Source organism: Staurois parvus, unplaced genomic scaffold (assembly GCF_062004578.1).
Source record: "Staurois parvus isolate SC_StPar_1 unplaced genomic scaffold, SC_StPar_1.0 ptg001221l, whole genome shotgun sequence".
Classification (NCBI taxonomy): Eukaryota; Metazoa; Chordata; class Amphibia; order Anura; family Ranidae; genus Staurois; species Staurois parvus.
In genome coordinates, this window is record NW_028319017.1 from 35,309 (window position 1) to 62,293 (window position 26,985).

Genomic DNA, 26,985 nt, shown 5'->3' on the forward strand with positions numbered 1-26,985 from the left:
TATCCCTCTTCCCGCTAGGGGGGTCGCCTTGTTTCCTTATGGATTTTCCTGGAGCCAAATGGATGGACAGGAGTATTAATCTTCCCGCTAGGGGGTCTCCTTGCTTCCTTATGGATTTTCCTGGAGCCGAATGGATAGACGGGAGTATCCCTCTTCCCGCTAATGGGGTCGCCTTGTTTCCTTATGGATTTTCCTGGAGCCAAATGGATGGACAGGAGTATTAATCTTCCCGCTAGGGGGTCTCCTTGCTTCCTTATGGATTTTCCTGGAGCCGAATGGATAGACGGGAGTATCCCTCTTCCCGCTAGGGGGGTCTCCTTGTTTCCTTATGGATTTTCCTGGAGCCGAATGGATGGACGGGAGTATCTCTCTTCCCGCTAATGGGGTCACCTTGCTTCCTTATGGATTTTCCTGGAGTCGAATGGATGAACGGGAGTATCCCTCTTCCCGCTAATGGGGTCACCTTGCTTCCTTATGGATTTTCCTGGAGCCGAATGGATGGACGGGAGTATCCCTCTTCCCGCTAGGGGGTCCGCTACTCCGCCCAGTTACTCGGCACACTCCAGTTGTAGACTACTGGTGGAGGCAAGAACACTTCACACAATTTCCCCAAAAATTGTAGATTTTCTTGTTGCTATTGCTATTACTTCTGGCAACAAATTAATGCAACACAATGGGGAGGGAGCTGCAGAAACACCCTATATAAAATAAATGGGATCAATTTATATGCAACCTGTTCATTCTATCTTTTATTAACTATCAACAAATCCATGCGTCACTACATGCCCAGTGGTAAGCTGCCTCCCCAATACAGTGTATGTGAACTTTAGTAAACCAAATACCACCGTAAAGGGGGCTCTCTGATATGCAACGTTAGGCTACTTCCACACTGATCCATTAGAAAAAACTCCGCATTTGCATTGCAAAACCCAACAAAAACACATTTGCATTTTTATTGCTTTTTTTTTTTATTAAATTTGAATGTTCTTTATTCAATTTTTCAAAATGGGTATAAACGGTACAATAGACAGGTTCATTTTCATACAATATATCACTACAAAATACCTATGAGACAACACACACCCACCTTAATACAAAACCCAATTAAGTCGTTTCACAATCCTTCCCCTGAAGTACCAACATAAAATATATAAAACAAACTTAACATAAATAAACCCAAAGTCCAAAGCCAAAAAAAATATAAAAAAAATGCCAAATAAGTCCACGATCTTGAAAAATACACACTAATTCCGATGATCGATGATGAATCCCAAAAATCTTTGTGTACCTCAAACAGAAAAAAACCTCGACATAGTGTATTATCTTAGGTCTCAAAAAGGTGCCACACGTGCAACATGCAAACGCTATAGTGCCACAGCAATCGTGATTTTTAATATATCACTACAGTACAGGTTATTGAGGTTCCACTTCTCCAGAGTTGGTTGTGGCCAGATCAGTGGATTGCTGTAGGAAAGTCCTGGATCCTTTCTTGGATACACAGAATATAACTGGATATAACATTTATAGGGAAAGTTGATCCAGGAAATATCCGATTGCCTCTCGGGGGATCAGGAAGGAATTCTTTCCCCTGCAGGAGCAAATTGGATCATGCTTTGCTGGGCTTTTTTTTGCCTTCCTCTGGATCATCTGTGGGTGTAGGATTATAACTTTTTTTTTTTTTTTTCTATGGTTGAACTGGATGGACTTTTGTCTTTTTTCAGCCAGACTAACTATGTAACTACATGTAATTATCAGACATTATTCATTCATTAGTGTATGTTGTTGAACCTTCGTAGGGGGGAAAGGGGATTACAAATGAGGGGGGTAAGGGACAAAGTGGGGTAGTAACAGGGAAGGGTGTATGAGTCTAAACCTGGTGGGTGTTAGGGAGAGGTAAGTGTGTACCATGTAAATCAGAAGTGCAGCGCTAGAAGGGAAATACAATATGAGTAATAAGCGTATATACAACGTTAGATAAACCGTTCATTAGGTGACTTGAAGTGACTTCAGGTGCTCTCATGTGACTGTATCCTCCTTATTAGTAAGGTGCTGTGATATAAAGTGCGGAAAGAATGCGCACTCACCAGAACGCGCAATTTAATGAGCGTTTGTATATATTTTTCCTGATGTCATCTGCCAGTCTGGGTAATGTCTGGAATCCAGTATATTCCCTTCAGTGGTCCTGGATGCTGTTAGTAGGACATCAAGGTGGTCCAGAGCTCCCCTCAGGTGATAGCTTAGGTACTGCCCTATGGGGGATGTAAAGGCTCCCTCTCCGGTGGTCAGGTGGGTGGTTGTAAATGAATACTCCCCAGGGGAGTCAAAGCAGAGACATCTCCATAGTGTAGTATAGTATGGGGTTTATTGAGGTATAAACGAAGATTCTTGCAACAAGTAGATTAAAAACAATGTGGACTAACCGTCCAGTGCATAAGTGTGTACCAGTCTAGTGTTGACGGTAAGTTACATTCTGTAGTTTTGAGCTATCAAAATTGAACTGTAGATTTTCGGGTGATTTGACCATAGTGACCAGGTGGATTTGAATTTCGGGTATGAGAGATTGTTAAAGGCGAATCTTTTTTTCCATTTCACTTTGGAAATTTAGGTAATTTTTGGGTGGAGCTCCGCTTTAACATTTTGCAGTTAGCAGTTTTCTGCTTGTATCTTGATGTGGGGGCCGTGCCTTTTCTGGATCTGTTGGGTCTATAAAAATAATTAAAGCTTTTGTCTTCACCTATGCCACCTTTTTTTTTGTTTTCTCTCAAGTCATCTCAACATAACAACCCACAAGTGGTGTGGGTGGTGCCAGCCTTACGCCAGCTCCATGAGATAACCCGCTCATTCAACAAGCAGACCTACCAAAAGCAAGACAAGGTAGGAGACTTGTGTCTTCTGGGATGCAAATGCTTTGTTTATCTGTAAGAATGTTTTTCCTGAAAAGTCTAGAAAAACACATTTTTTGAAAAGAGGGCTCCAATGCAAAATTGCATTTTCTGTGTTGCAGACCACAACTAACATTGTATTTCTTGTTTTTAGAGTATCATTCAGGATCTGAAGAAGAACTTTGAGATCGTCAAGCTGGTGACAGCTAGCCTAGTGGCGTGCCATCGCTTGGCCGTTAACGCTGTTGGTCCCGGAGGGTTGGTCGGATCCACTTTGGTTGACGGCAGATACACTTACCGGGAGGTATCTGACATTGAAAGTCTTGATATAGAAATCTGATACATGTACCTGCAGTTTAGTTTGCTCTTTAACCCCCCTGGCGGTATTCCCGAGTGTAGCTCGGGGTAAAGTTTCAGCACCACAAGCGGTGACCCCCCCGAGCTACACTCGGGAATACACTGCAGCGTTACTCCGGGATCTCTTCTTCACGTGCCTTGTCCTGCGCTCCCGCGATGTCCCCCCTGCAGTGTCCCCGGCCATCTCCTCTGACTGATGCTGGAATCTGTCTTCTGGGTTCCGTTCCCTGCGACGTCGGGATGTACGGGGGACGGAACTGGCGGGAAATTTTAAAAATGTCAAAAAGTGACATTCACTAAATTCACTAAAATCACATAGTATAACATTCCTGTATCAAACCATTTCACATACATGTTGTCCCGAGTGCTTTGTCCGGCGCCCTGCCTGCATTTTTACTGTTCTTGCTGCCTGGAAACTGAGAAACGTCCATGGCGTCCAAAAAGCGTCCCTTTAGGTCAGACGCGGTTTTAGACCGGCTAGAGAACAGCGATAGTAAATCAGAACCACTTGCAGAATTGAGTGATAATGATTTGTGGGGGAAATTCCTCATCAGACACTGAAAACGATTCTGCGACTGAGCTCAGCGATGTGCGAACTTGGCGCTATATTTCAAATTTCAGTGTTTTTGGTTTGATTATATTGAATTAAATTTATTATTATTATTTTTTATGATTATTAAATTATAATTTATGATTTTGTGTTTCAAATTTTATCATATCCGGGATGTTTACTAGACTCTTGTTCGGACAGATTTCAGTCAGTTATTCCTAAAAATCACAGGCCTACAATAAAATAAACTACATATTTCCATGCAAAAAAATGTACACAGTATATTTACATTTAGTAAATCAACTCTTAAAGCGGAGCTCCACCCAAAAGAGGAAGTTCCACTTTAAGGACTGCTCCCCATTAAGGATTGGCACCTTTGGGGGGCGGAGGGGAGCAGGTACCCGAATTTGACAGGTACCCTCTCCCATTTCCGGTCCGATCACCTAGGCCAAGGGTAGGCAACCTGCGGCTCTCTAGCTGTTGTGGAACTACATTTCCCATGAGGCATTGCAACATTACAAAACTGACAGTTACAGCTATGACTTGCAGAGGCATGATGGAACTTGTAGTCCTGCAACAGCTGGAGAGCCGCAGGTTGCCTACCCTTGACCTAGGCGATTGGAAACGGAAGGTGTCCTCCCTCCCTCCCTTCCTGTAGTCTTTTGGGACACGTGACAGGTCCCAGAAGACTACAGGACCATTCATGAAGTGCAGCACTTCTCGCGCATGCGCAGTGGGTACCCGGCTGTCAAGCTGCAAGCTTTCACAGCTGGGTGCCCACACTGAAGATGCCGGCCTCCTGGAATACAGGATGGCCAGTGAAACAGGCTGCAGGGGACACACTGAGGGACAGGTAAGTGGCTGTTTTTTAAAAGTCAGCAGCTACAGTTTTGCTGTAGCTGCTGACTTTTATTTTTTGACAGAGTGAGTGGAACTCCGCTTTAAGTCTCCTGATCATCACCAATACTAGTAATAGTGTCTGTGCAGATCAGTATTTATATAGAACTATACTAGCGGCCTCAAAAACGCAAAGACGTGTAGTAAAATACATTTTGGCTTAAATTTTTGAAGAAATTTGATTTTATTAGATATGTTTTATAACAAAGTCGAAAATATTTCTGTATTTTTTCATTTATATAAAAAAAAAAATTTAAAACCCCAGTAGTGTTCAAATACCGCCAAAAGAAAGCTGTATTTGTGTGGGGAAAAAAGATTTATTTATTATATTTATATAGCGCTGTCAATTTACGCAGCGCTTTACATATATGTTGTACTTTCACATCAGTCCCCAACCCCAGGGGCGTCCCAGGGGTTGGTGGCACCCGGTGTGGTAACACGTGCTGTCATTCTCCAGAGGTGAGCGGTCCCTGTCCTGCACACACAGCCTGGCTCTTCCTCTACCTGTGTCACCGTCGCACCCCCCAGACCGGTGTTGCAAAATCCGTTAACCCCGTATAGGTTGCAAGCCGATCTGCGGATTGGGGAGCATAATAGATCGGACTCCGATCTGCAGATCCGATCCATCTTGCGGGGATCGACACCTTGCAGCCTATACGAGGTTAACTGATCTTGCAACAATGGTCCGGGGGTGCGACGGGGACACAGGGAGGGGAAGAGCCAGGCTGTGTGTGCACGACAGGGGTGACACCACGCGTTACTGCAGATCCGACCCAATCTTGCGGGGATCGTTAGCTTGCTTTAAAACTTTTTGGTGTCGCCCCATGCAATAGGTGTCACCCGGTGCGGCGTGCACATACTTAGGGACGCCACTGCCTAACCCTCAAGGGACTTACAATATAAAGTCCCTAACCTACATTCATACATACACATACTAGGGACAATTTAGACAGGATCCAATTAACCTACCAGCATGTCTTTGGAGTGTGGGAGGAAACCGGCGTACCTAGAGGAAACCATGCAAACGCAGGGAGAACATGCAAACTCCAGGTGGTGCCGTGGTTGGGATTCAAACCAACGACCCTAGCACTGCCAGGCGGAAGTGCTAACCATTTAGCCACTGTGCTGCCCATAAGTTATAGATTTCAGTTTGGTACATTGTTGCAGCATGACCGCGCAATTGCCAGTTAAAGTAGTGCAGTGATAAATAACAAAACAATGTCATGAAGGGGGTAAAACCTTCCAGAGGTCAAGTAGTTAAAGAGATGCTCTTTGTTTTAACCACTTCCCCACTGGCCGTTGCATATAAACGGCTGGACGGTGGCAGTGCAGGGTCGGTTGGCCGCTTATAAACGGCCTCCCCGCACCCTGCTTGTGCGCACTCCCTCAGAGCGCGCAGCACCGCGATCCGGTGCCCGCTGTGTCCTCCGGACACAGTGAAACACCGATCGGCAGACGGGACCTCTGTACGAGGTCCCGATCATGTGATCACTGATTGGCCAATCAGTGATCACATGCAAAGTAGTAAGCAAGATGTCACTTGTGACATCATTGCTTTACTACGTGTGAAATCTGTGAATGATCACAGAGGTCACATGGTACAGGGCTATTCACAACAGTCTTGTACCATGTGACAAGCTGTGACCAATCACAGCTCACTCAGTACTTCTCAATGAGTGCAAGAATGCAGACAGAGAGAAAGAGAAATGATTGCTTTTACATCCTATATGGGTGTAAAAGCAATGTGTAAAAAAAAAAAATCTTCATCACCCCCCACAAGTAGTACAGTGTCAGCATGGTGACACTACTGCTAGGGTGACAGTATGTAAAAAAAAATAAATAAAAAATAATAATATAAAAAAATAAAATAAAAAGGTAAAAACAAATGTTTAAAAATTATAATTTTTGGTTATAAACTAATTTGGATTTTTTTTTTTACTAAAAAGATAACGGAATAAATTTTGGCAAAGATTTATGATGAAATATTATTTATTTGCAAAATTTTATTTAAAAAAAACACTTTTTTTCAAAATTTTTGGACTTTGTCATTTACATAGCAAAAAAAATAAAAATCCCAGCGGTGAATAAATACCACCAAAATAAAGCTTTATCTGTCTCAAAACAATGGTAAAAAATTCATTTGGGTACAGTTTTGCATGACCGCGCAATTGTCATTCAAAGTGTGATAGCGCTGAAAGCTGAAAATTGGCCTGGACTGGAAGGGGGGGAAAGTGTCCGGACTGGAAGGGGGGGAAAGTGTCCGGACTGGAAGGGGGGGAAAGTGTCCGGACTGGAAGGGGGGGGGGAGTGTCCGGACTGGAAGGGGGTGAAAGTGTCCGGGCTGGAAGGGGGTGAAAGTGTCCGGGCTGGAAGGGGGTGAAAGTGTCCGGACTGGAAGGGGGTAAAAGTGTCCGGACTGGAAGGGGGGGAAAGTGTCCGGACTGGAAGGGGGGGAAAGTGTCCGGACTGGAAGGGGGGGAAAGTGTCCGGACTGGAAGGGGGGGAAAGTGTCCGGACTGGAAGGGGGGGAAAGTGTCCGGACTGGAAGGGGGGGAAAGTGTCCGGACTGGAAGGGGGGGAAAGTGTCCGGACTGGAAGGGGGGAAAGTGTCCGGACTGCCGCGAGTTAGAGACGTCGCCGATTTACGATCTTGTAGCGCGTCCCTTCTTACGCCCTGCAGCCCTATCAGTCCAGATTGCAGAGAGCTGTATATCGCACCACCGCCCTGACACCTGGAGCCGGCTACAGATCTTTCAGATGTGAGAAATGGCATTGTTGTTTTTAACCATACAAGAATCTGGCGCCTTGCTTCGCTTCCTTTGAATGTTCCCACTACAGACTGCTGAGCTCAGAGGACTGCCCGCCGTATACCAAAGGGTCGCAGGAGGAGTACCAGGGCCATAAGGTGTCACAAAGAAACATCACTGGACAAAACAGATGAATGAAAATGGGGCTTTTCCAAAGTTGTACTAATTTACAACATATTAGCTGAAAATCCTTTAACAATTGAAGTCAGTAACTTGTTAACCACTTCCAGTCCGGACACTTTCACCCCCTTCCAGTCCGGACACTTTCCCCCCCTTCCAGTCCAGACACTTTCCCCCCCTTCCAGTCCGGACACTTTCACCCCCTTCCTGTCCGGACACTTTCCCCCCCTTCCTGTCCGGACACTTTCCCCCCCTTCCTGTCCGGACACTTTCCCCCCCTTCCTGTCCGGACACTTTCCCCCCCTTCCAGTCCGGACTGGAAGGGGGGGAAAGTGTCCGGACTGGAAGTGGTTAACAAGTTACTGACTTCAATTGTTAAAGGATTTTCAGCTAATATGTTGTAAATTAGTACAACTTTGGAAAAGCCCCATTTTCATTCATCTGTTTTGTCCGGTGATGTTTCTTTGTGACACCTTATGGCCCTGGTACTCCTCCTGCGACCCTTTGGTATACGGCGGGCAGTCCTCTGAGCTCAGCAGTCTGTAGTGGGAACATTCAGAGGAAGCGAAGCAAGGCGCCAGATTCTTGTATGGTTAAAAACAACAATGCCATTTCTCACATCTGAAAGATCTGTAGCCGGCTCCAGGTGTCAGGGCGGTGGTGCGATATACAGCTCTCTGCAATCTGGACTGATAGGGCTGCAGGGCACAAGAAGGGACCCGCGACAAGATCGTAAATCGGCGGCGTCTCTAACTCGCGGCACTAACAGGAAGGCAGAATGGAGAACGTGACAGGCGTGAAAAAAGACCTCGGAAACGCATTGCGGTCCACCCCACCCACCCAGAGCCTGTCACGTTCTCCTGTGAATTGCTGTTGGTCATAGTGAACGTAAGAGCTGGTGGCAGAAGGCCTTGAAGCTGATAGGAAAATGCATTTGATGCGTTAAAAGCTAAATCCATATTCTGAGAAAAAAAAGGGAAATTCAACATTGATTCAGTGAAGCCTGCAGAGCATTGCACCCATGATTAGTGTGTTGTGGGTTCTTGCGCAGCATTCATCCAGCCTCAGGTCTCTGTGGATGAACAGACCTTTTGGACCGAAATATGACTTGAAGTAGAGTGAAGAGAGGGAGGAGGGATCCCTGGCATGCTCTGCCTAGTCCTTCTGCCACAATGGCTGATGGCACAACTGCACTAAAAAATGAAAGCATGCTACTAGCAGGGGCAAACTGACCATTTGGAAACTCAGGCACTGCCCGAGGGCCCGGGGTCAGTAGGGGGCCCCATGAGATGCCCCTGGTACCTTTTTCATAGGATTTTTTGAGTTTGGGCAAGGACACAGGGGCCCCATGATCCACTATTGCCCGGGGGCCCCATGAGTTGTCAGTCCGCCCCTGGCTACTAGTAATGGCAACGATCAGCGACTTTTAGCGGTACTGCGGTGGGCATTCTGACACTGGGGGGGGCGGGAATTAACTTGGTGTACTGACATCCTCCGTGGCACCAATACAGTGATCAGTGCTAAAAATACAGTACTGACACTGTACTAATGACACTGGGCAGGAAGGGGTTAATGTGAGGGGCGATCAAAGGGTTAACTGTGTGTAGGGAGTGTTTTACTATGGGGTGGGGGGGCGTGTGCTTCACTGTAATAACACTGCTCTGGATGGCTGTACTGCGCACAGCCATCCCGAGCAGTGTGCCTGAGCTGACAGGGAGGAAGACTGTAAACAAAACAGTCCTCCTCCCCGTCGGTGATTGTCTGTAATCACTGGCTGGGACCTGGTGATTAACATCTGCGGCCACAAATGGTGGCGTGGCTAAGGCGTGCGCCCCCTCCCCGGAAATGCAAAATCACGTATATATACTTGATTTTGCACACCCGAGCCGCCGTGTAGCAATATATCAGCTATACTGTGGCGGGTAAGCGATTAAAACTGTGGACTCGACAGTTACGGAAGTGTATGGAAGCGATCGGGGGGCTGCACAGCCACTGGATCCTTTTTCTGACAGTCCACAGTCGGCAGGTCGGATATACAGTCATGGCCGAAATTGTTGGCACCCTTGATATTTTTCCTGAAAATCAAGTATTTCACACAAAAAAGGTATTGCATTAACACATGTTTTGCTATACACATGTTTATTCCCTTTGTATGTATTGGAACAAATATAAAACAGAGGCAGAAAAGCAAATATGACATAATGTCACACAAAACCCCAAAAATGGGCTGGACAAAAGTATTGGCACCCTTAACTTAATATTTGGTTGCACACCCTTTGGAAAACATAACTGAAATCAGTCGCTTCCTATAACCATCAATAAGCTTCTGACACCTCTCACCCGGAATTTTGGACCACTCTTCCTTTGCAAACAGCTCCAGGTCTCTCTTATTGGAAGGACACCTTTTCCCAACAGCAATTTTAAGATCTCTCCACAGGTGTTCAATGGGATTTAGATCTGGGCTCATTGCTGGCCACTTCAGAACTCTCCAGCGCTTCTTTGCCATCCATTTCTGAGTGCTTTTTGACGTATGTTTGGGGTCATTGTCCTGCTGGAAGACCCAGGATCTTGGACGCAAACCCAGCTTTCTGACACTGGGCCCTACAGTGCGACCCAAAATCCTTTGGTAATCCTCAGATTTCATGATGCCTTGCACACAGTCAAGGCACCCAGTGCCAGAGGCAGCAAAACAACCCCAAAACATCATTGAACCTCCACCATATTTTACCGTAGGTACTGTGTTTTGTTCTTTGTAGGCCTCATTCCGTTTTCGGTAAACAGTAGAATGATGTGCTTTACCGAAAAGCTCTATCTTGGTCTCATCTGTCCACAAGACGTTTTCCCAGAAGGCTTTTGGCTTACTCAAGTACATTTTGGCAAACTGTAGTCTTGCTTTTTTATGTCTCTGTGTCAGCAGTGGGGTCCTCCTGGGTCTCCTGCCATAGCGTTTCATTTCATTTAAATGTCGACGGATAGTTTGCGCTGACACTGATGCTCCCTGAGCCTGCAGGACAGCTTGAATGTCTTTGGAACATGTTTGGGGCTGCTTATCCACCATCCGGACTATTCTGCGTTGCAATCTTTCATCAATTTTCCTCATCCGTCCACGACCAGGGAGATTAGCTACAGTGCCATGGGTTGCAAACTTCTTGATAATGTTGCGCACTGTGGACAAAGGCAAATCTAGTTCTCTGGAGATGGACTTGTAACCTTGAGATTGTTGATATTTTGCCACAATTTTGGTTCTCAGGTCCTCAGACAGTTCTCGTCTCCTCTTTCTGTTGTCCATGCTTAGTGTGGCACAGACAGACACACAATGCAAAGGTTAAGTGAACGTCTCTCCTTTTTATCTGCTTTCAGGTGTGATTTCTATATTGCCCACACCTGTTACTTGCCCCAGGTGAGTTTACAGGAGCATCACATGCTTGTAACATTCTTATTTATCCGCAGTTGTGAAAGGGTGCCAATACTTTTGTCCAGCCCATTTTTGGAGGTTTGTGTGACATTATGTCGAATTTGCTTTCTTTCCTCCCTTTTTTTGTTTTGTCCCAATACACACAAAGGGAATAAACATGTGTATAGCAAAACATGTGTTAATGCAATACGTTTCGTGAGAAATACATGATTTCCTGGAGAAATATCAAGGGTGCCAACAATTTCGGCCATGACTGTACACCCATTAAGTATTGACTGGAAATGGATAACTCCATATGTTTTCTTTCAATGTGCAGCATCTTCTTGAGCCATCAGTGAAAAATAACTTTTAACATTCTTCTATTTCAGTATTTGGAAGCACACCTGAAATTCCTGGCATTTTTCCTGCAAGAAGCCACCCTGTACCTCGGCTGGAGCCGTGCCAAAGAGATCTGGGAGTGCCTCGTCACCGGCCACGATGTGTGTGAGCTCGATCGAGAAGTAAGGCCCGAGAGCGGTAAAATAGCGGCCGCTTTTACACTTAAGGTTTGCTAAGATATTCTGAATGACATCTTGTTACAATTTGCCTTCGGAGTTGCTCTTGTGGATTGATTGTTTCATTCTCAAAAATGTAACATTGTCACAAAGAAAAGGTAATCAAGCTTAGTATCACAGGGTGCTTACTTATACTTTTTTCTCGCCCTGCCCATGTAAACGGGCGGACAGGAGCGGTACAGGGGTGGGTGGCCGTTTATAAACGACCTCCCTGCTTGTACGCTCTCCCTGGGAGCACGCAGCACCATGATCCGGTGCCCCGATCGTTGTACGGGACCTCTGTGCGAGGTCCCTATCATGTGATCACTGATTGGCCAATCGGTGATCACATAGAGTAGTAAGTAAGATGTCACTTCTGACATCATTGCTTACTACTAGTGAAATCTGTGAATGATCACAGAGATCACATGGTACAAGGCTATTCACAACAGACTTGTACCATCTGACAACCTGTGACCAATCTCAGCTCGCACAGTATTTCTCAATAGCTGCAGGAATGCAGCCAGAGAGAAGGAGAAATGATTGCTTTTACAGCCTTTATGGGTGTAAAAGAAATCCGTGTAAAAAAAAAAAAATTCTTCACTCCCCACAAGTAGTATCGTGACACTGTACTGCTAGGGTGACAGTATGTAAAAAAAAAAAAAAAATATATATATATATATATATATATATAAAAATTTAAAAAAGAAAATTAAAAAAATTTATAATTTTTGGTTATAAACTAATTTTGGTTATTCTTTTTTTTACTAAAAGATAATTGAATACATTTTGGCCAAGATTTATGAAGAAAGATTATTTATTTGCAAAACACTTTTTTTCAAGATTTTTGGACTTTTTCATTTATATAGCAAAAAGAATTCATATGGGTACAGTGTTGCATGACCGCGCAATTTTCATTCAAAGTGTGATAGTGCTGAAAGCTGAAAATTGGCCTGGACTGGAAGGGGGGGAAAGTGTCCGGACTGGAAGGGGGTGAAAGTGTCCGGACTGGAAGGGGGGGAAAGTGTCCGGACTGGAAGGGGGTGAAAGTGTCCGGACTGGAAGGGGGGGAAAGTGTCCGGACTGGAAGGGGGTGAAAGTGTCCGGACTGGAAGGGGGGGAAAGTGTCCGGACTGGAAGGGGGTGAAAGTGTCCGGACTGGAAGGGGGTGAAAGTGTCCGGACTGGAAGGGGGGGAAAGTGTCCGGACTGGGAGGGGGGGAAAGTGTCCGGACTGGAAGGGTGGGAAAGTGTCCGGACTGGAAGGGGGGGGAAAGTGTCCGGACTGGAAGGGGGAGTAAGTGTCCGGACTGGAAGGGGGTGAAAGTGTCCGGACTGGAAGGGTGTGAAAGTGTCCGGACTGGAAGGGGGTGAAAGTGTCCGGACTGGAAGGGGGTGAAAGTGTCCGGACTGGAAGGGGGGGAAAGTGTCCGGACTGGAAGGGGGTGAAAGTGTCCGGACTGGAAGGGGGTGAAAGTGTCCGGACTGGAAGGGGGGGAAAGTGTCCGGACTGGAAGGGGGTGAAAGTGTCCGGACTGGAAGGGGGGGGAAAGTGTCCGGACTGGAAGGGGGGGGAAAGTGTCCGGACTGGAAGGGGGGGAAAGTGTCCGGACTGGAAGGGGGTGAAAGTGTCCAGACTGGAAGGGGGAGAAAGTGTCCGGACTGGAAGGGGGGGAAAGTGTCCGGACTGGAAGGGGGTGAAAGTGTCCAGACTGGAAGGGGGTGAAAGTGTCCAGACTGGAAGGGGGAGAATGTGTCCGGACTGGAAGGGGGGGAAAGTGTCCGGACTGGAAGGGGGGGAAAGTGTCCGGACTGGAAGGGGGGAAAGTGTCCGGACTGGAAGGGGGTGAAAGTGTCCGGACTGGAAGGGGGTGAAAGTGTCCGGACTGGAAGGGGGGGAAAGTGTCCGGACTGGAAGGGGGGGAAAGTGTCCTGACTGGAAGGGGGGGAAAGTGTCCTGACTGGAAGGGGGTGAAAGTGTCCGGACTGGAAGGGGGTGAAAGTGTCCGGACTGGAAGGGGGTGAAAGTGTCCGGACTGGAAGGGGGTGAAAGTGTCCGGACTGGAAGGGGGTGAAAGTGTCCGGACTGGAAGGGGGTGAAAGTGTCCGGACTGGAAGGGGGTGAAAGTGTCCGGACTGGAAGGGGGTGAAAGTGTCCGGACTGGAAGGGGGTGAAAGTGTCCGGACTGGAAGGGGGAGAAAGTGTCCGGACTGGAAGGGGGGGAGAGTGTCCGGACTGGAAGGGGTTAAATAATAATTCCAGGCATTAGCATATTATACACAGTTGTATATACCATACTTGGCCAATGTCCCTGGAAGCTGGAAATCACTGAGGTAGATGGTGCTACTACCCTGCTACTTCTGTCATCTGTGCGCTTCTGGGTCCCGTGCTCAGCAGCCAGCTTAATATAATGTGAATGTAGGAGGTTGGCCGCTCAGCATGGGGAATGTTTGCATTCTCTAAATATAAAGCGGTCTCTGATTAGATGAGGGGAGAGTGTGACATCACTGCCACTCCTCTCCACCTCCCCCAATAAGAGAACGCTTTGCAATAATTCAAAGAAAACAAAGCACTCTGAAAGGTAATCAATCTTAGCATCGCACATCTTACTTACGCCTTCGTCCCTCCTTTGTTTTTTCTCTCTCTCTTTTTAAAGAATAGTTCCAGGCAATAGTTCCCGTACTTGTAGTTTTACATTCACAGAATTTTGGAATGAATGAATGCAGGTGGGTAGGCGGTGTCCCATACGGCTGAGGGTTTTGGTATTTCTTTTGTTTTGTTTTTTTAATCCTTCCCGCTGGCGCCTCCCGGCCCTTTAAGAGTTTCGGGGGACGGGCGGGGTTTAGGGATCATGTGACTGCTGTGAAGTGTCGTCACGGCGGTCACATGATCGAGAAAGGTCCCGATCAAAAGAGAAGACCGGGACCTTTCCATGAGTGCGTGTGTGAATGTGTGCTGGGAGAGCGCAGGGCACGCGCTGTCAGCACATATGTTTTTTTATAATTGAATGCAAATGTGCGGCCGCTCGGTGTCTAGGCCCAGACGCCGGGAGGCTGCTCATTTGTGTGCGGCCGACATGAAGAAGTTAAACAGTGATAAGTGTGGGGAGGAAATCCCCTGCTAGCTGTCACTAAATGCAGCAGAGTGGGCAGTGGGAACATGTTATATGTTCCACCCAAAAAAAGGTGGAACATGTAAGGCTACGTTCATACTAGCTCTGTCAGCAGGCGTCAGACAGGCGTTTGGGAAGCGTTTTTAATGCTTCTCAAACACCTATGAAAATTCTGCACATGACGGTGCTGTTCACACTGAAATGTTAGTGTCGCAGCAAAACTGAGGCCTCATGTCGAGTCAGGAGGAGTTCAAGCCTCCTATTCAAGTCTATGGTGTCGCTCCTCAAACGCCTGGCAGGCGTTTGCGACACGGTGGCGAGGCGTTTGCGGTGCGGAAAGACCATTTAACTTCATTATAGGCGTTTGTAGTTCAGTTTTAACGCTTGGCAAATGCCTATCAAACGCCTCAAAACCGCGCATAGGGCATTTGAGGAGGTTAAAAATGCTTCCCAAATGCCTGTCAAACTCTATAGGGGCATTTGGCAAGAGTTAGAAACAAGCCAAGTGTGAGCGAGCTCTTACATCCTCAAAGGCCAACTTCTCCTTCAGTGCACAACGTGGACGTGCAGAAAAAGAGGGCTCTGTGCACTTCTCTGCAGGGATTCCATCATTCGGATTTTAGAGGGAGACTTCTTCTTTAAGCTACTTTACTGTAAAATGTGAAGTTTCTGCTTAAAGCGGAATTTCAGCAAAAAACGTCAGGAGCTACAAAAACTGTAGCTGCTGACTTTTAAAATACAGCCACTTACCTGTCCCTCGGTCCCGTGGTGTCCTCACCACGGTTGGTTTCGCCAGCCGTCTTCTCTCCCCGGCATCTTCAGTGTGGGCACCCGGCTGTGACAGCTTGCGGCTTCACAGCCGGATGCCCACTGCGCATGCGCGAGAAGCTCTGCACTTTTTGAATGGCCCCGTAGTCTTCTGCGACCTGTCGTGTGTTCCAGAAGACTACGGGGAGGGAGGGTGGGAGGACAACTTCCATTTCCGATCGCCTAGACCAGGGGTAGGCAACCTGAGAGCCGCAGGACTACAAGTTCCATCGTGCCTCTGCAAGTCATAGCTGTAACTGACAGTATTGTAATCTTTGCAATGCCTCATGGGAAATGTAGTTCCACAACAGCTAGAGAGCCACAGGTTGCCTACCCCTGACCTAGACGATCGCAGCGGAAGTGGGAGCGGGTACCTGTCAAATTCAGGTACCCGCTCCCCCCCCCCCCCTTGTTCCCCAAAGGTGCCAATCCTTAATGGGGAGCGGGGAACAAAGCAGAACTTCCCCTTTTGGGTGGAACTCCGCTTTAAGCACTATCTCACTCAGGTAAACTGACCAACACATTCCTCACAAACAGACCTGAGAGACAGAATGGTTTCCTTTCTTGGCAGATGTGTTTCGAGTGGTTCACGAAGGGGCAGCATGACTTGGAGAGTGATGTCCAACAGCAACTGTTCAAGGAGAAAATCCTCAAGCTGGAGTCCTATGAAATCACCATGAATGGTATGAGAGAGAAGCACTGTAATCGCTGCACACATGGAATAGAAGTGTAACGTAGGATATACAGGGGTTAGACAAAAAATATGGGAACGCTATATGATTTGCAGGTGTGAAAGTGACAACATGTTTTGCGTTGGAAGCGGAAGTGATGTAACATTTTTGCTTCCGCTGTGTGATGAGACACCTAGCTAACAGGTGGGAAGCCTCACTTTCGTCATTTACTGCATGTGCTGCTAGTAATATGGAGTCAGGTCAGCACTTACTGAGGTTCAAAGAGGGCAAATTGTTGGTGCCGCTTAAATGGTACCTTTGTGACTGAAGTTGCCGTGTCACAAGGTATAGTATCAAAGGTTATGACGGCATATATTATTATTATTATACAGTATTTATAAAGCGCCGATAGTTTGCTCAGCGCTGTACATTACAAAGGGGGACAGAACATGTGACAGAACAATACCAATACAATGCAAAACATGAGGGGATCGAGGGCCCTGCTCCTTGGAGCCTACAATCTAGGAGGGAGGGGATGGTGGTACAGGAGGAGATAGCTGTGGGGGATGGAGTGGTAGGAAGAGTGGAGGAGGTCGGCAAGTTAGCAGGGGGTGGGGTAGGCTTCCCTGAAGAGATGGGTTTTCAGGGTGCGCCTGAAGGAGAGGAGAGTAGGTGATAATCTGATGGATTGGGGCAGGGAGTTCCAGAGGATGGGTGACACCCTGGAGAAGTCCTGGAGGCGGGCATGGGAGGAGGAGACCAGGGAACTAGAGAGAAGGAGGTCTTGTGAGGAGCGGAGTGTGCGTGTTGGGCGGTACTTGGATATTAGGTCAGTGATGTAGTTCGGGGCAGTATGGTGGACAGCTTTGTACGTCAGTGTTAGGATTTTGAATTTGATCCGTTGTGCAATCGGAAGCCAGTGGAGGGATTGGCAAAGGGGGGTGGAGGACACTGAGTGGAGCCAGTGGAGGGATTGGCAGAGGGGGGTGGTGGAAACGGAGCGGTTGGAAAGGTGAATGAGTCTGGCAGCCGTATTCAGGATGGACTGAAGCGGGGATAGCCAGTGGCGAGGCAGGCCAGTAAGGAGGGAGTATATACACTTTCCAGGAGCGCGGTCGACAGGTCAACTGACTGAAAGAGACAAAGAACATTGCGCATAATTGTGAGCAGGAGTAAGAAAACAGCTGCTGCAAAAGTGACTGCAGAGCTCAATCTCAGTCCCGTGAAAACTGAGATTGAGCTCTGCAGTCATTTTTCGCAGCAGTTTTCTTATTTCGGGTCACAATCCTGCGCAACGTCCTTTTGTCTCTTTCGGTCAGGTGACCATGTCGACCGCACTTATGCTTATTAGACCACGCTTTCCCAGAAACTGTATACTCCGTCATAATCTTCGATACTGTCCCTCGTGATGTAGCAGATCCATTGCCAATGTCAGTCACAGAGGCACCAACAATGTGCCCTCTTTGAAGCTCCATAGGCTCTGACATGACTCTGTATTACTAGCAGCGCACAGTGAATGAGGAAAGTGAGGCTTCCCAGCTGTTAGCTAGGTGTCTCATCACTCAGCGGAAGCCAATGAATGTTAAATCTTTTCCGCTTTCACCACCAAACATGTCCTCACTTTCACACCTTCAAATCATGTAGTGTTTCCATTCTTTTTGTCTACCCCCCTGTATGTACACAGCATAAATAAATGAAGTGCAGCGCTAATAAAAATGACAATAAAAGTTCATAAATCCTATGAAATGGTAAATGATCATAACTGTAGCAGAATTCAAAAGCTTGTGCTTGGAAGTAATGGTAAAATTGCGCACTCACCAGATGCGCATTGAATATACGCATATAAATATATCCACCACGGACCACTTAGGGAAGCAGGGTATGTCAGGTGTCTGGTGAACGTCCTTCTAGGTATGGAACAGCCCAGCAGTATATCCTGGGATTAAGGGCGATCTGCTCAATTAGAGGTCCCCTTTAGGATGGATGGGTCTGCAGCCTGTTTACAGGGATTCCCTCCTCTGGGTGTTGGATAGGTAAGGATCATCTGCAGGCTCTAGAGAAGAGATGAGTAATGTGTGGACAGGACCATAGATGATGTTCCACAATCAGTACTAATATACTGTAGGATATACTGCTGTGCTGTTCCATACCTAGAAGGAAGTTCACCAGACCCCGCTTCCCTAAGTGGTCCGTGGTGGATATATTTATATGCGTATATTCAATGTGCATCTGGTGAGTGCGCAATTTTACCATTACTTCCAAGCACAAGCGTTTGAATTCTCCCCTTGCGATCGGGACCTTTTCCGATCATGTGACAGCGAATCACGACGGTCACATGACCATAAAACCCCGCCCCGCCTCCCGGCTCTGAAACTCTTAAAGCGCCGGGAGGCGCCGGCACAAAGGGGTTAACTGGCTTTGAACTGTTGAGGATGGGACAGGGATTATCTAAGCAATGATTTGGGTGATGATGTTTTTTTTATGTTGCTTTCAGGTTTCAGCCTCTTTAAAACCTTTTTTGAAAATGTAAATCTTTGTGATCATCGGTTGAAGAGGCAAGGCACCCAGCTGGTGAGTGTTGTTTGATTACCACAAATTTCCTGTTTATTGGTTACATGGGTCAATGGCTTGTTTCATACAGCTCCTTCTTTCGGGATTAAGGATGAAAAGCAGAAATACAGTGTACCGTAAAGTCATGCAAAACTTTAATCATCGCACCCACAATTTATTTAAATAAAGTGTATTTTTAAGATTTTTGCATTCAAGCCCGCAGATTATTCCAGCTGTGATCAGCGGCAGGTCCTCAATTGTTTACTCCCAGCCCCAGGTCCATACAGTGGTACAGACCTTCTGCTATGAAGCTGGAGGAAAGTGCAGTGATGTCACCGTCACTGGGGGCTCCTTCTGATTTGTGGTCTTCCCATTCAGATTCCCATGACTGGAGCCATGCACGGCCTTGCAAAATTAAAAACAGGATGCCCCAGGGAGAAGCACCCCTGTCGGGTCAGTTAGGAGGGGGGTAGTATGGGAAAAGCGGACATGTTTTACGTTACAACCTAATCATAGCCATGAAACACGGTCAGAAAGGCGACGTGCTAAAAGCGATAGCACACTCCGCCATGACACTTTTACTTACAGGTACGTTTATAATAAAGCTTACCTGTAGGTCAAATAAATACCGTGTTTCCCCGAAAATAAAACATCCTCCGAAAATAAGACCTACTTACAGGTTTCCTTCTGGGTGAAATATAAGGCATCCCCCCCGAAAATAAGGCCCCCCTAGGCTCTGTCTCGGAATGAAAATTAATTTACCGTAAACTGGTTGCTAGGGCCGCCCCGACTGGCGTCTAGCAACCAGTGACGTTACGCGGAGTCCTGACGTCGCTGCTGTGTGGAGGCGGAGCGGAGGTCGGAGTGAGTGCGGGGCGGGAGAGAGGAGGAGACTTTGGCAGATGCGTGTAGAAGAACAGGAGGATCAGAGCGGACGGGACACGGCGAAGGTGGTGAGTGCTGGTCTGTCTCTGGTGACACGGCCTGATGCTCGCGGCCGCCCTCATGATGACTGAAGGTTCTCGGTCAGTGGTAGACCCTGCTCCAGCCCAGGTCCAGGCCCCAGCCAGCCCAATGACAGTCCCCAGGCAGGCCCCAGCCAGCCCAGTGACAGTCCCCAGGCAGGCCCCAGGGGGGAAATGTCTGATAAAGGGGTGGGGGGATGTCAGTGAAGGTGTTCAGTGGCACAGGGGTGGGGGAAGGGGGATCACTTAAAATGACACAGGAGGATCTGAGGGGGCAATCAAAATGACACAGGAGGATCAGAGGGGACAATCAAAATGACACAGGAGGATCAAAAGGCGTTACTAAAATGGTAATCCCCCCTCTGATTCTCCTGTGCCATTTTGATTCCCCCCTGTGTCATTTTAAGTGATCCCCCTCCCCCCACCGTACCGTATACAGGTAATACATTTCCTTTATTTTCATTTAACAATAAACGTGTACCGTATTCTTCATGGAAAAAGAAGACATCCCCTGAAAATAAGACCTAGCGCATCTTTGGGAGCAAAAATGAATATAAGACACTGTCTTATTTTCGGGGAAACACGGTATCTCCTAAACGTGCACCGTTTAGGAGATAATCACTTGTTTTGGCACTGGTGACATCACCGGGCATGCACACTGCGCTCTGGATTGAGGGTCCTCTGAATGTGCCATGAACCCAGAGCGCTATTCCGTGACCATGATTCTCGTGTGCATGTGCGGAAGTGACGCTACCGTGGCTCAGTCATTCAAACGGCCGGAGCCCTCAAGGAAGACCAGGTAAAGATGGAGGCCTTGGCAGTGGTGACAGTGGTCCACTGGAGAGATCCATATTACAGGTATGTTTTTCATAGTGTTCTAATATGCAATGTCATTTTTTTGTTCAATAATGCCATTTAACTTGCAGGGGGAACTGAATTTTTTTTTTTTTTTTTCAGGACTTAACTACGCTTTAACACCTTCATGTGACTACCTTGACCAGTCACAGCTAACAACATAATTGTATACAATGGATGGCATGGCGGGAAGCCATCCATTGTATACAATTGACATGTGATCTGCTGTGATTGGTCACTGTGGTCACATGACACTGGCAACGGGCCGGTGTAGTGACATGTCCCGTGGACACAGCCGGTGACAGATCGCGTGGCGCATGAGTGACTCATTTTGACAGGACGTCATATGACACCCAGTCACAACAGCGAGTGTCCTGCCTGGCCTTCAATCTGCTATAGGCCCGGCGGAACACGCACCGTTGTGTCTGGGCATCATATGACGTCCTGTCAAAACAAGTCGCTCACGGGGCCGTGCAACAGCACGATCTGTCACCGGCTGTGTCCACGGGATACAGCCGATGACATATCACCACTACACCACCCGTTGCCAGTGTCATGTGACCGCAGTGATCAATCACAGCAGATCAATTGTATACAATGGATGGCTTCCTGCCATGCCATCCATTGTATACAATTATGTTGTTAGCTGTGACTGGTCAAGGCAGTCACATGATACAGACAGGGCCAATCACAGCCCATCTGTATCATGTGATCAGCGTTGCCTAATCACAACAAAAGACTGAATGAATCAGTTTCATTCAGTAACAATGACTGCAAATATCAATGAAATACATTGATATTAGCAATCATAATGTGTTAAAGAAAAAATAAAAACCTGATCACTTGCCCAGAGTACTTCAATGTTACTATGGTAACATCGTAATGCTTTGGTCACAGTGTGCTGAAAAATAAAATAGTAAAAAAAAGAAAAAATTTAATGAAAAACAAATAGAAACATTTGAAAAAAAAATACAAATTCAGTTATTATTTTCACCAAAGAAATGTAGCAGAATACATTTTGACCTAAGTTTAAGAAGAAATGTTTACATATAAAAATGCAGCGCTGCATTTTTATATGTATATGTTTTACTGAGGATTTTTATATGCGTTTATCCTGGATGCTCAGCTGCTGTTTCTTTGAGAGCGCTCACTGTGTGTCTTTTACCTATAAGAAGAAATGTTATTTATTTGCAAAATTTTATAACAGAAACTAATAAAAATGCGGATTTTTTTTTTTTTTTCAAAAGTTTCAGGTGCTTTCTGTTTTAGCAAAAAATTAAAACCTCAGTGGTGGTTAAATACTACCAAAAGAAAGCACTATTTGTGTGAAAATATGATAACAATTTAATGTGGGTACAGTGTTGCATGACTGCGCAATTGTCATTCGATGTGCGACAGCGCTGAAAGCTGAAAATCGGCCTGGGCAGGAAGGGGGTATAAGTGAGGTATTGAGGTTTTATAAATGTATTCCTCTGTATGTGTATTCTCCTTATGCAAGTCCTATGATTGGCTGTGAAATACTTGGTGGTTCTGTCAGTTCCTTTCTGTTCCTGGAGCTTTCTGACGCTGGCACGGTTAGTTTCCCTCCCATAGCTCCTGCTATCAGCCTGGCTGACACGCCACCTACGCAACCCTACATTGTGCGATTGACAGCAGCTTCTAGCAGGAGCCCCTGCAGGCACATCACTGTCTAAATGATGGTTCCAATCAGGGGCGGACTGACCATTTGGAAACTCGGGCACTGCCCGAGGGCTCGGGTTCAGTTGGGGGCCCCATGAGATGTCCCTGGTACCTTTTTCATAGGCTTTTTTGAGTTTGGGCAAGGACATAGGGGCCCCATGATCCCCTATTGCCCGGGGGCCCATGAGCTGTCAGTCCGCCCCTGGTTCCAATATGCCTTTTTTTATACTTGAAGAATTTTTTCCCAGACAACAGTCCTTTTGACATATTTATAGCATGCTTTGGATTGGGTGACTTCACAAACATTTTAAGTCAGCGGCTCGTTTTCTCTTCTCTTCTCCTGGAAGCACGTGGAGAAGCTGGAGTTAATCGGAATGGACTTCATATGGAAAGTTGCAGTTGAATCTCCGGATGAAGAAATTGCCAACGAAGCGATCCAGCTGATAATCAACTATAGCTACATCAACCTGAACCCTAGGCTGAAGAAAGTAAGTCAAAGACAAAATAGAGGGCGCACAGGCCTAGTGCATTACCTTCAAAATAGGATTTATTGGTGAAAAGTAAAACACTCACAAAATTAAATGACGTCAAATCAGCTATGCATGGATAGCACTAGGGATGCAGGGTGGTAAAGGAACCCCTGTGGGTGGTCTGGTGGGGGACTGGAAGCCTCTGGATAGCTGGTGGCTGACGCGTTTCGAGGAAAACACCTCTTCTTCAGATAAAAGTATATAAAAGCGGTAATTGAGCGCTGGGAACAATAATATAAAGCTGCTAACATAAAAGGCACAACCAATACCAAATTAAAAAGAAAAAAGCGCCACTTACAAAAAACACCAAAATGTCAGCAGCATATCCCACCCAAAATAAATTTTGGCAACAATAATCCTAATTAAAAGGTATGCGCTAATAACAAACTTATACAAAGGTGTATATCATCATCCAAAAAACATTCGTGTTTTAAATAAATAATTATAGTGTCCAAACATAAATTAGTGTCCAAAAAATATATATATATATCTTCAGTGACTTGAAGCAATTGTGAAAAATCCACCACCAAAGGAGATTAAATGAACTCACCAGAGCTAATGGCTGGTCAGATTATAAACCAGCAACAGCGCTTGTGCTCTGGGAGCAATGAACCCGATGTCCAAATAGATATGGTGATGTTTCAGATACTTCCAGATAATAATCACAGACAAACAACTTTGCAGCCCAAGCTCTTATGATGAACTTCTCCACTCTTTCTCATACCTCCATGAGAGCATGCAGTACACTCAGGGACAAAAAAGAGAACATAATGGTGCAATACGTTTTTTCATTTATCTCTTTAATAAAAAAAAGGTATAAGGAAACTCACAAACAAGGTGTCCAGCAGACACCGGCTTCAATTGCAAAAAAAGGGGTTGAGATACAGTTAACGCTCGCTGCGGATCTCTCCCATACAGCACAGAACAGCAAGGCTCTCTAACGTCCACATCGAGTAGGCTACGCCCAACCGGTTTCGTCACACCGACGTCATCAAGGGGTTCATTGCTCCCAGAGCACAAGCGCTGTTGCTGGTTTATAATCTGACCAGCCATTAGCTCTGGTGAGTTCATTTAATCTCCTTTGGTGGTGGATTTTTCACAATTGGTTCAAGTCACTGAAGATATATATATATACATTTTTTGGACACTAATTTATGTTTGGACACTATATTTATTTAAAACACGAATGTTTTTTGGATGATGATATACACCTTTGTATAAGTTTGTTATTAGCGCATACCTTTTAATTAGGATTAGCATAAAAGGCAACCTCTAAAACCCAGTATAAGAAATATAAAATAAGTATGCAGTGCTAATATAAATAATATAAAATTAGGTAAAGAATCAAAAAGATCAGAAATTGCATAAAATCATATTTCAGCAACTCAGTCCATACATAGTGGTAAAGCAAAGTGATTATGTGCAAGTGTTCATGAATCCGCAATACAAGGATAACCATGACTCTTGTGCTCTTGAGAGCGTACAAACATTGCACTAACCAGATAGCGCATTAACTGCGCGTGGAGCAATTAAGATCCGCTCCTGGTGCTCTGGACTTGTAATACCAGGAAGATGTCATCGGCGTGTAGGACACTAGGGGGTTTATTTACTAAAGCTGGAGAGTCCAAAATCAGACTCCCTTCTGCATAGAAACCAATCAGCTTCTAACCTCAGCTTGTTCAATGAAGCTTTGGCAATGAAACCTGGAAGCTGATTGGTTTCTATGCAGAAGGGAGTCTGATTTTGGACTCTCCAGCTTTAGTAAATAAACCCCATGATTTCATCAGTCTAGGTGTACTCTTAAACCTTCCACCATGCCAATCACCAGCGGGGGAGGGAGAGGTCACACCCCAATCCAGGTCATCAGGAACCTTCAAAAGTGGGCTCCCTTGGAAATGATGAGCCCAGAGAAAGCTTCCAATAGCGTAATAGGTCTTTAATTCACAAAATTCCAACATAAACAGAATAAAAACAAAAACTTACATCCGGATCTGATATGGCCACCAAGGTGTCAATCAGGATGGCCTTGCGGTATATGTACAAAGGTCAGGGGCACCTCCCTAACGCGTTTCGTGTGAGGACTCCCTCTGAGGAAGTGTACCCCAAAAGGGTGGAGACATCAGGAAGGGGGAGGAGATAGTGAAGGAGGGAGGGAATGGATTCATGTGTGAAATTGTGAACACACGTGTGCCATTGATAATAATGGGAGGCTGTAAAACCGGAATGTTAAGTGCCGCCCGGGGAGCTCTGGCGGGAGACGGCCGGCTCGTGGCATCTGTATGGGTATATCCGGTCCCCGTGCGTTCCACGGGGACCAGAAGAGGAAGTATATGACCCAGTAGGTGGCTTTGCGCAAGCGCGAATGAAGGAGGGGGCGGGTGTGTGCCCAGAGAGACAGGGACACTCGGAGCGCCGAAGGGGCTGGAGTGAGATGTGTTTCGTCTGCCTGAGCTGCACACACAGGATTCAGCAAGATAAGTGTCATGTAGACTGAAGCATATACAGCACCGAAGAGTGTGTGTATATGAATGGAGGGGGGGAGAGCTAGAAGTGGGAGGGTGTGTGTATATGAATGGAGATGGGGGGGAGCTAGGAGTGGGAGGGTGTGTGTATATGAATGGAGATGGGGGGGAGCTAGGAGTGGGAGGGTGTGTGTATATGAATGGAGATGGGGGGGAGCTAGGAGTGGGAGGGTGTGTGTATATGAATGGAGATGGGGGGGAGCTAGGAGTGGGAGGGTGTGTGTATATGAATGGAGATGGGGGGGAGCTAGGAGTGGGAGGGTGTGTGTATATGAATGGAGATGGGGGGGAGCTAGGAGTGGGAGGGTGTGTGAATATGAATGGAGATGGGGGGGAGCTAGGAGTGGGAGGGTGTGTGTATATGAATGGAGATGGGGGGGAGCTAGAAGTGGGAGGGTGTGTGTATATGAATGGAGATGGGGGGGGAGCTAGGAGTGGGAGGGTGTGTGTATATGAATGGAGATGGGGGGGAGCTAGAAGTGGGAGGGTGTGTGTATATGAATGGAGATGGGGGGGAGCTAGGAGTGGGAGGGTGTGTGTATATGAATGGAGATGGGGGGGGGAGCTAGGAGTGGGAGGGTGTGTGAATATGAATGGAGATGGGGGGGAGCTAGGAGTGGGAGGGTGTGTGTATATGAATGGAGATGGGGGGGAGCTAGGAGTGGGAGGGTGTGTGAATATGAATGGAGATGGGGGGGAGCTAGGAGTGGGAGGGTGTGTGTATATGAATGGAGATGGGGGGGAGCTAGGAGTGGGAGGGTGTGTGTATATGAATGGAGATGGGGGGGAGATAGGAGTGGGAGGGTGTGTGAATATGAATGGAGATGGGGGGGAGCTAGGAGTGGGAGGGTGTGTGTATATGAATGGAGATGGGGGGGAGCTAGAAGTGGGAGGGTGTGTGTATATGAATGGAGATGGGGGGGGAGCTAGGAGTGGGAGGGTGTGTGAATATGAATGGAGATGGGGGGGAGCTAGGAGTGGGAGGGTGTGTGAATATGAATGGAGATGGGGGGGAGCTAGGAGTGGGAGGGTGTGTGTATATGAATGGAGATGGGGGGGGGAGCTAGGAGTGGGAGGGTGTGTGAATATGAATGGAGATGGGGGGGAGCTAGGAGTGGGAGGGTGTGTGTATATGAATGGAGATGGGGGGGAGCTAGGAGTGGGAGGGTGTGTGAATATGAATGGAGATGGGGGGGAGCTAGGAGTGGGAGGGTGTGTGTATATGAATGGAGATGGGGGGGAGCTAGGAGTGGGAGGGTGTGTGAATATGAATGGAGATGGGGGGGAGCTAGGAGTGGGAGGGTGTGTGAATATGAATGGAGATGGGGGGGAGCTAGGAGTGGGAGGGTGTGTGAATATGAATGGAGATGGGGGGGAGCTAGGAGTGGGAGGGTGTGTGAATATACCACCATGGATGGAAGTAATGACCCTAGAAATAAATAAATAATAATAATGATAAAAATGAGTGGTGTAACATAGCGTAACCGTATACATGTCTAAGTACACGTCTACATGCATACACGCATTCGGTTGCCACATTCTTCTTTCCTGAAGAAAGTAAGTGCCCGCCCTGAGCCCCAGTCCGAAAACTGTCTGGTCTGCCTCTTACATCCAATCAATTTGTTCCCATTTGTTCACTATCTCTCCCTGGAAGGAGGATTGGAATTGGAACAGCAATCTTTTCCGTCTGTATGTGATTTCAGTTTCATAGTAGCAATGTTAATAAAAGTTT

At 46.7% G+C, this 26,985-nt stretch overlaps 1 protein-coding gene across 4 annotated transcripts in view; it reads left to right on the forward strand.

The window, feature by feature from the left end:
- USP24 (ubiquitin specific peptidase 24) overlaps nucleotides 1-26,985 on the forward strand; it is a 167,293-nt gene that overhangs the window by 30,185 nt on the left and 110,123 nt on the right. For all 4 annotated transcript variants that reach the window (XM_089660267.1, XM_089660268.1, XM_089660269.1 and 1 more), the window contains exons 14-19: nucleotides 2,767-2,874; nucleotides 3,037-3,186; nucleotides 11,397-11,528; nucleotides 16,052-16,163; nucleotides 18,646-18,722; nucleotides 22,549-22,689. In XM_089660267.1, the coding sequence (XP_089516393.1) occupies nucleotides 2,767-2,874; nucleotides 3,037-3,186; nucleotides 11,397-11,528; nucleotides 16,052-16,163; nucleotides 18,646-18,722; nucleotides 22,549-22,689 (720 nt within the window). The remainder of the gene's footprint in view (nucleotides 1-2,766; nucleotides 2,875-3,036; nucleotides 3,187-11,396; nucleotides 11,529-16,051; nucleotides 16,164-18,645; nucleotides 18,723-22,548; nucleotides 22,690-26,985) is intronic.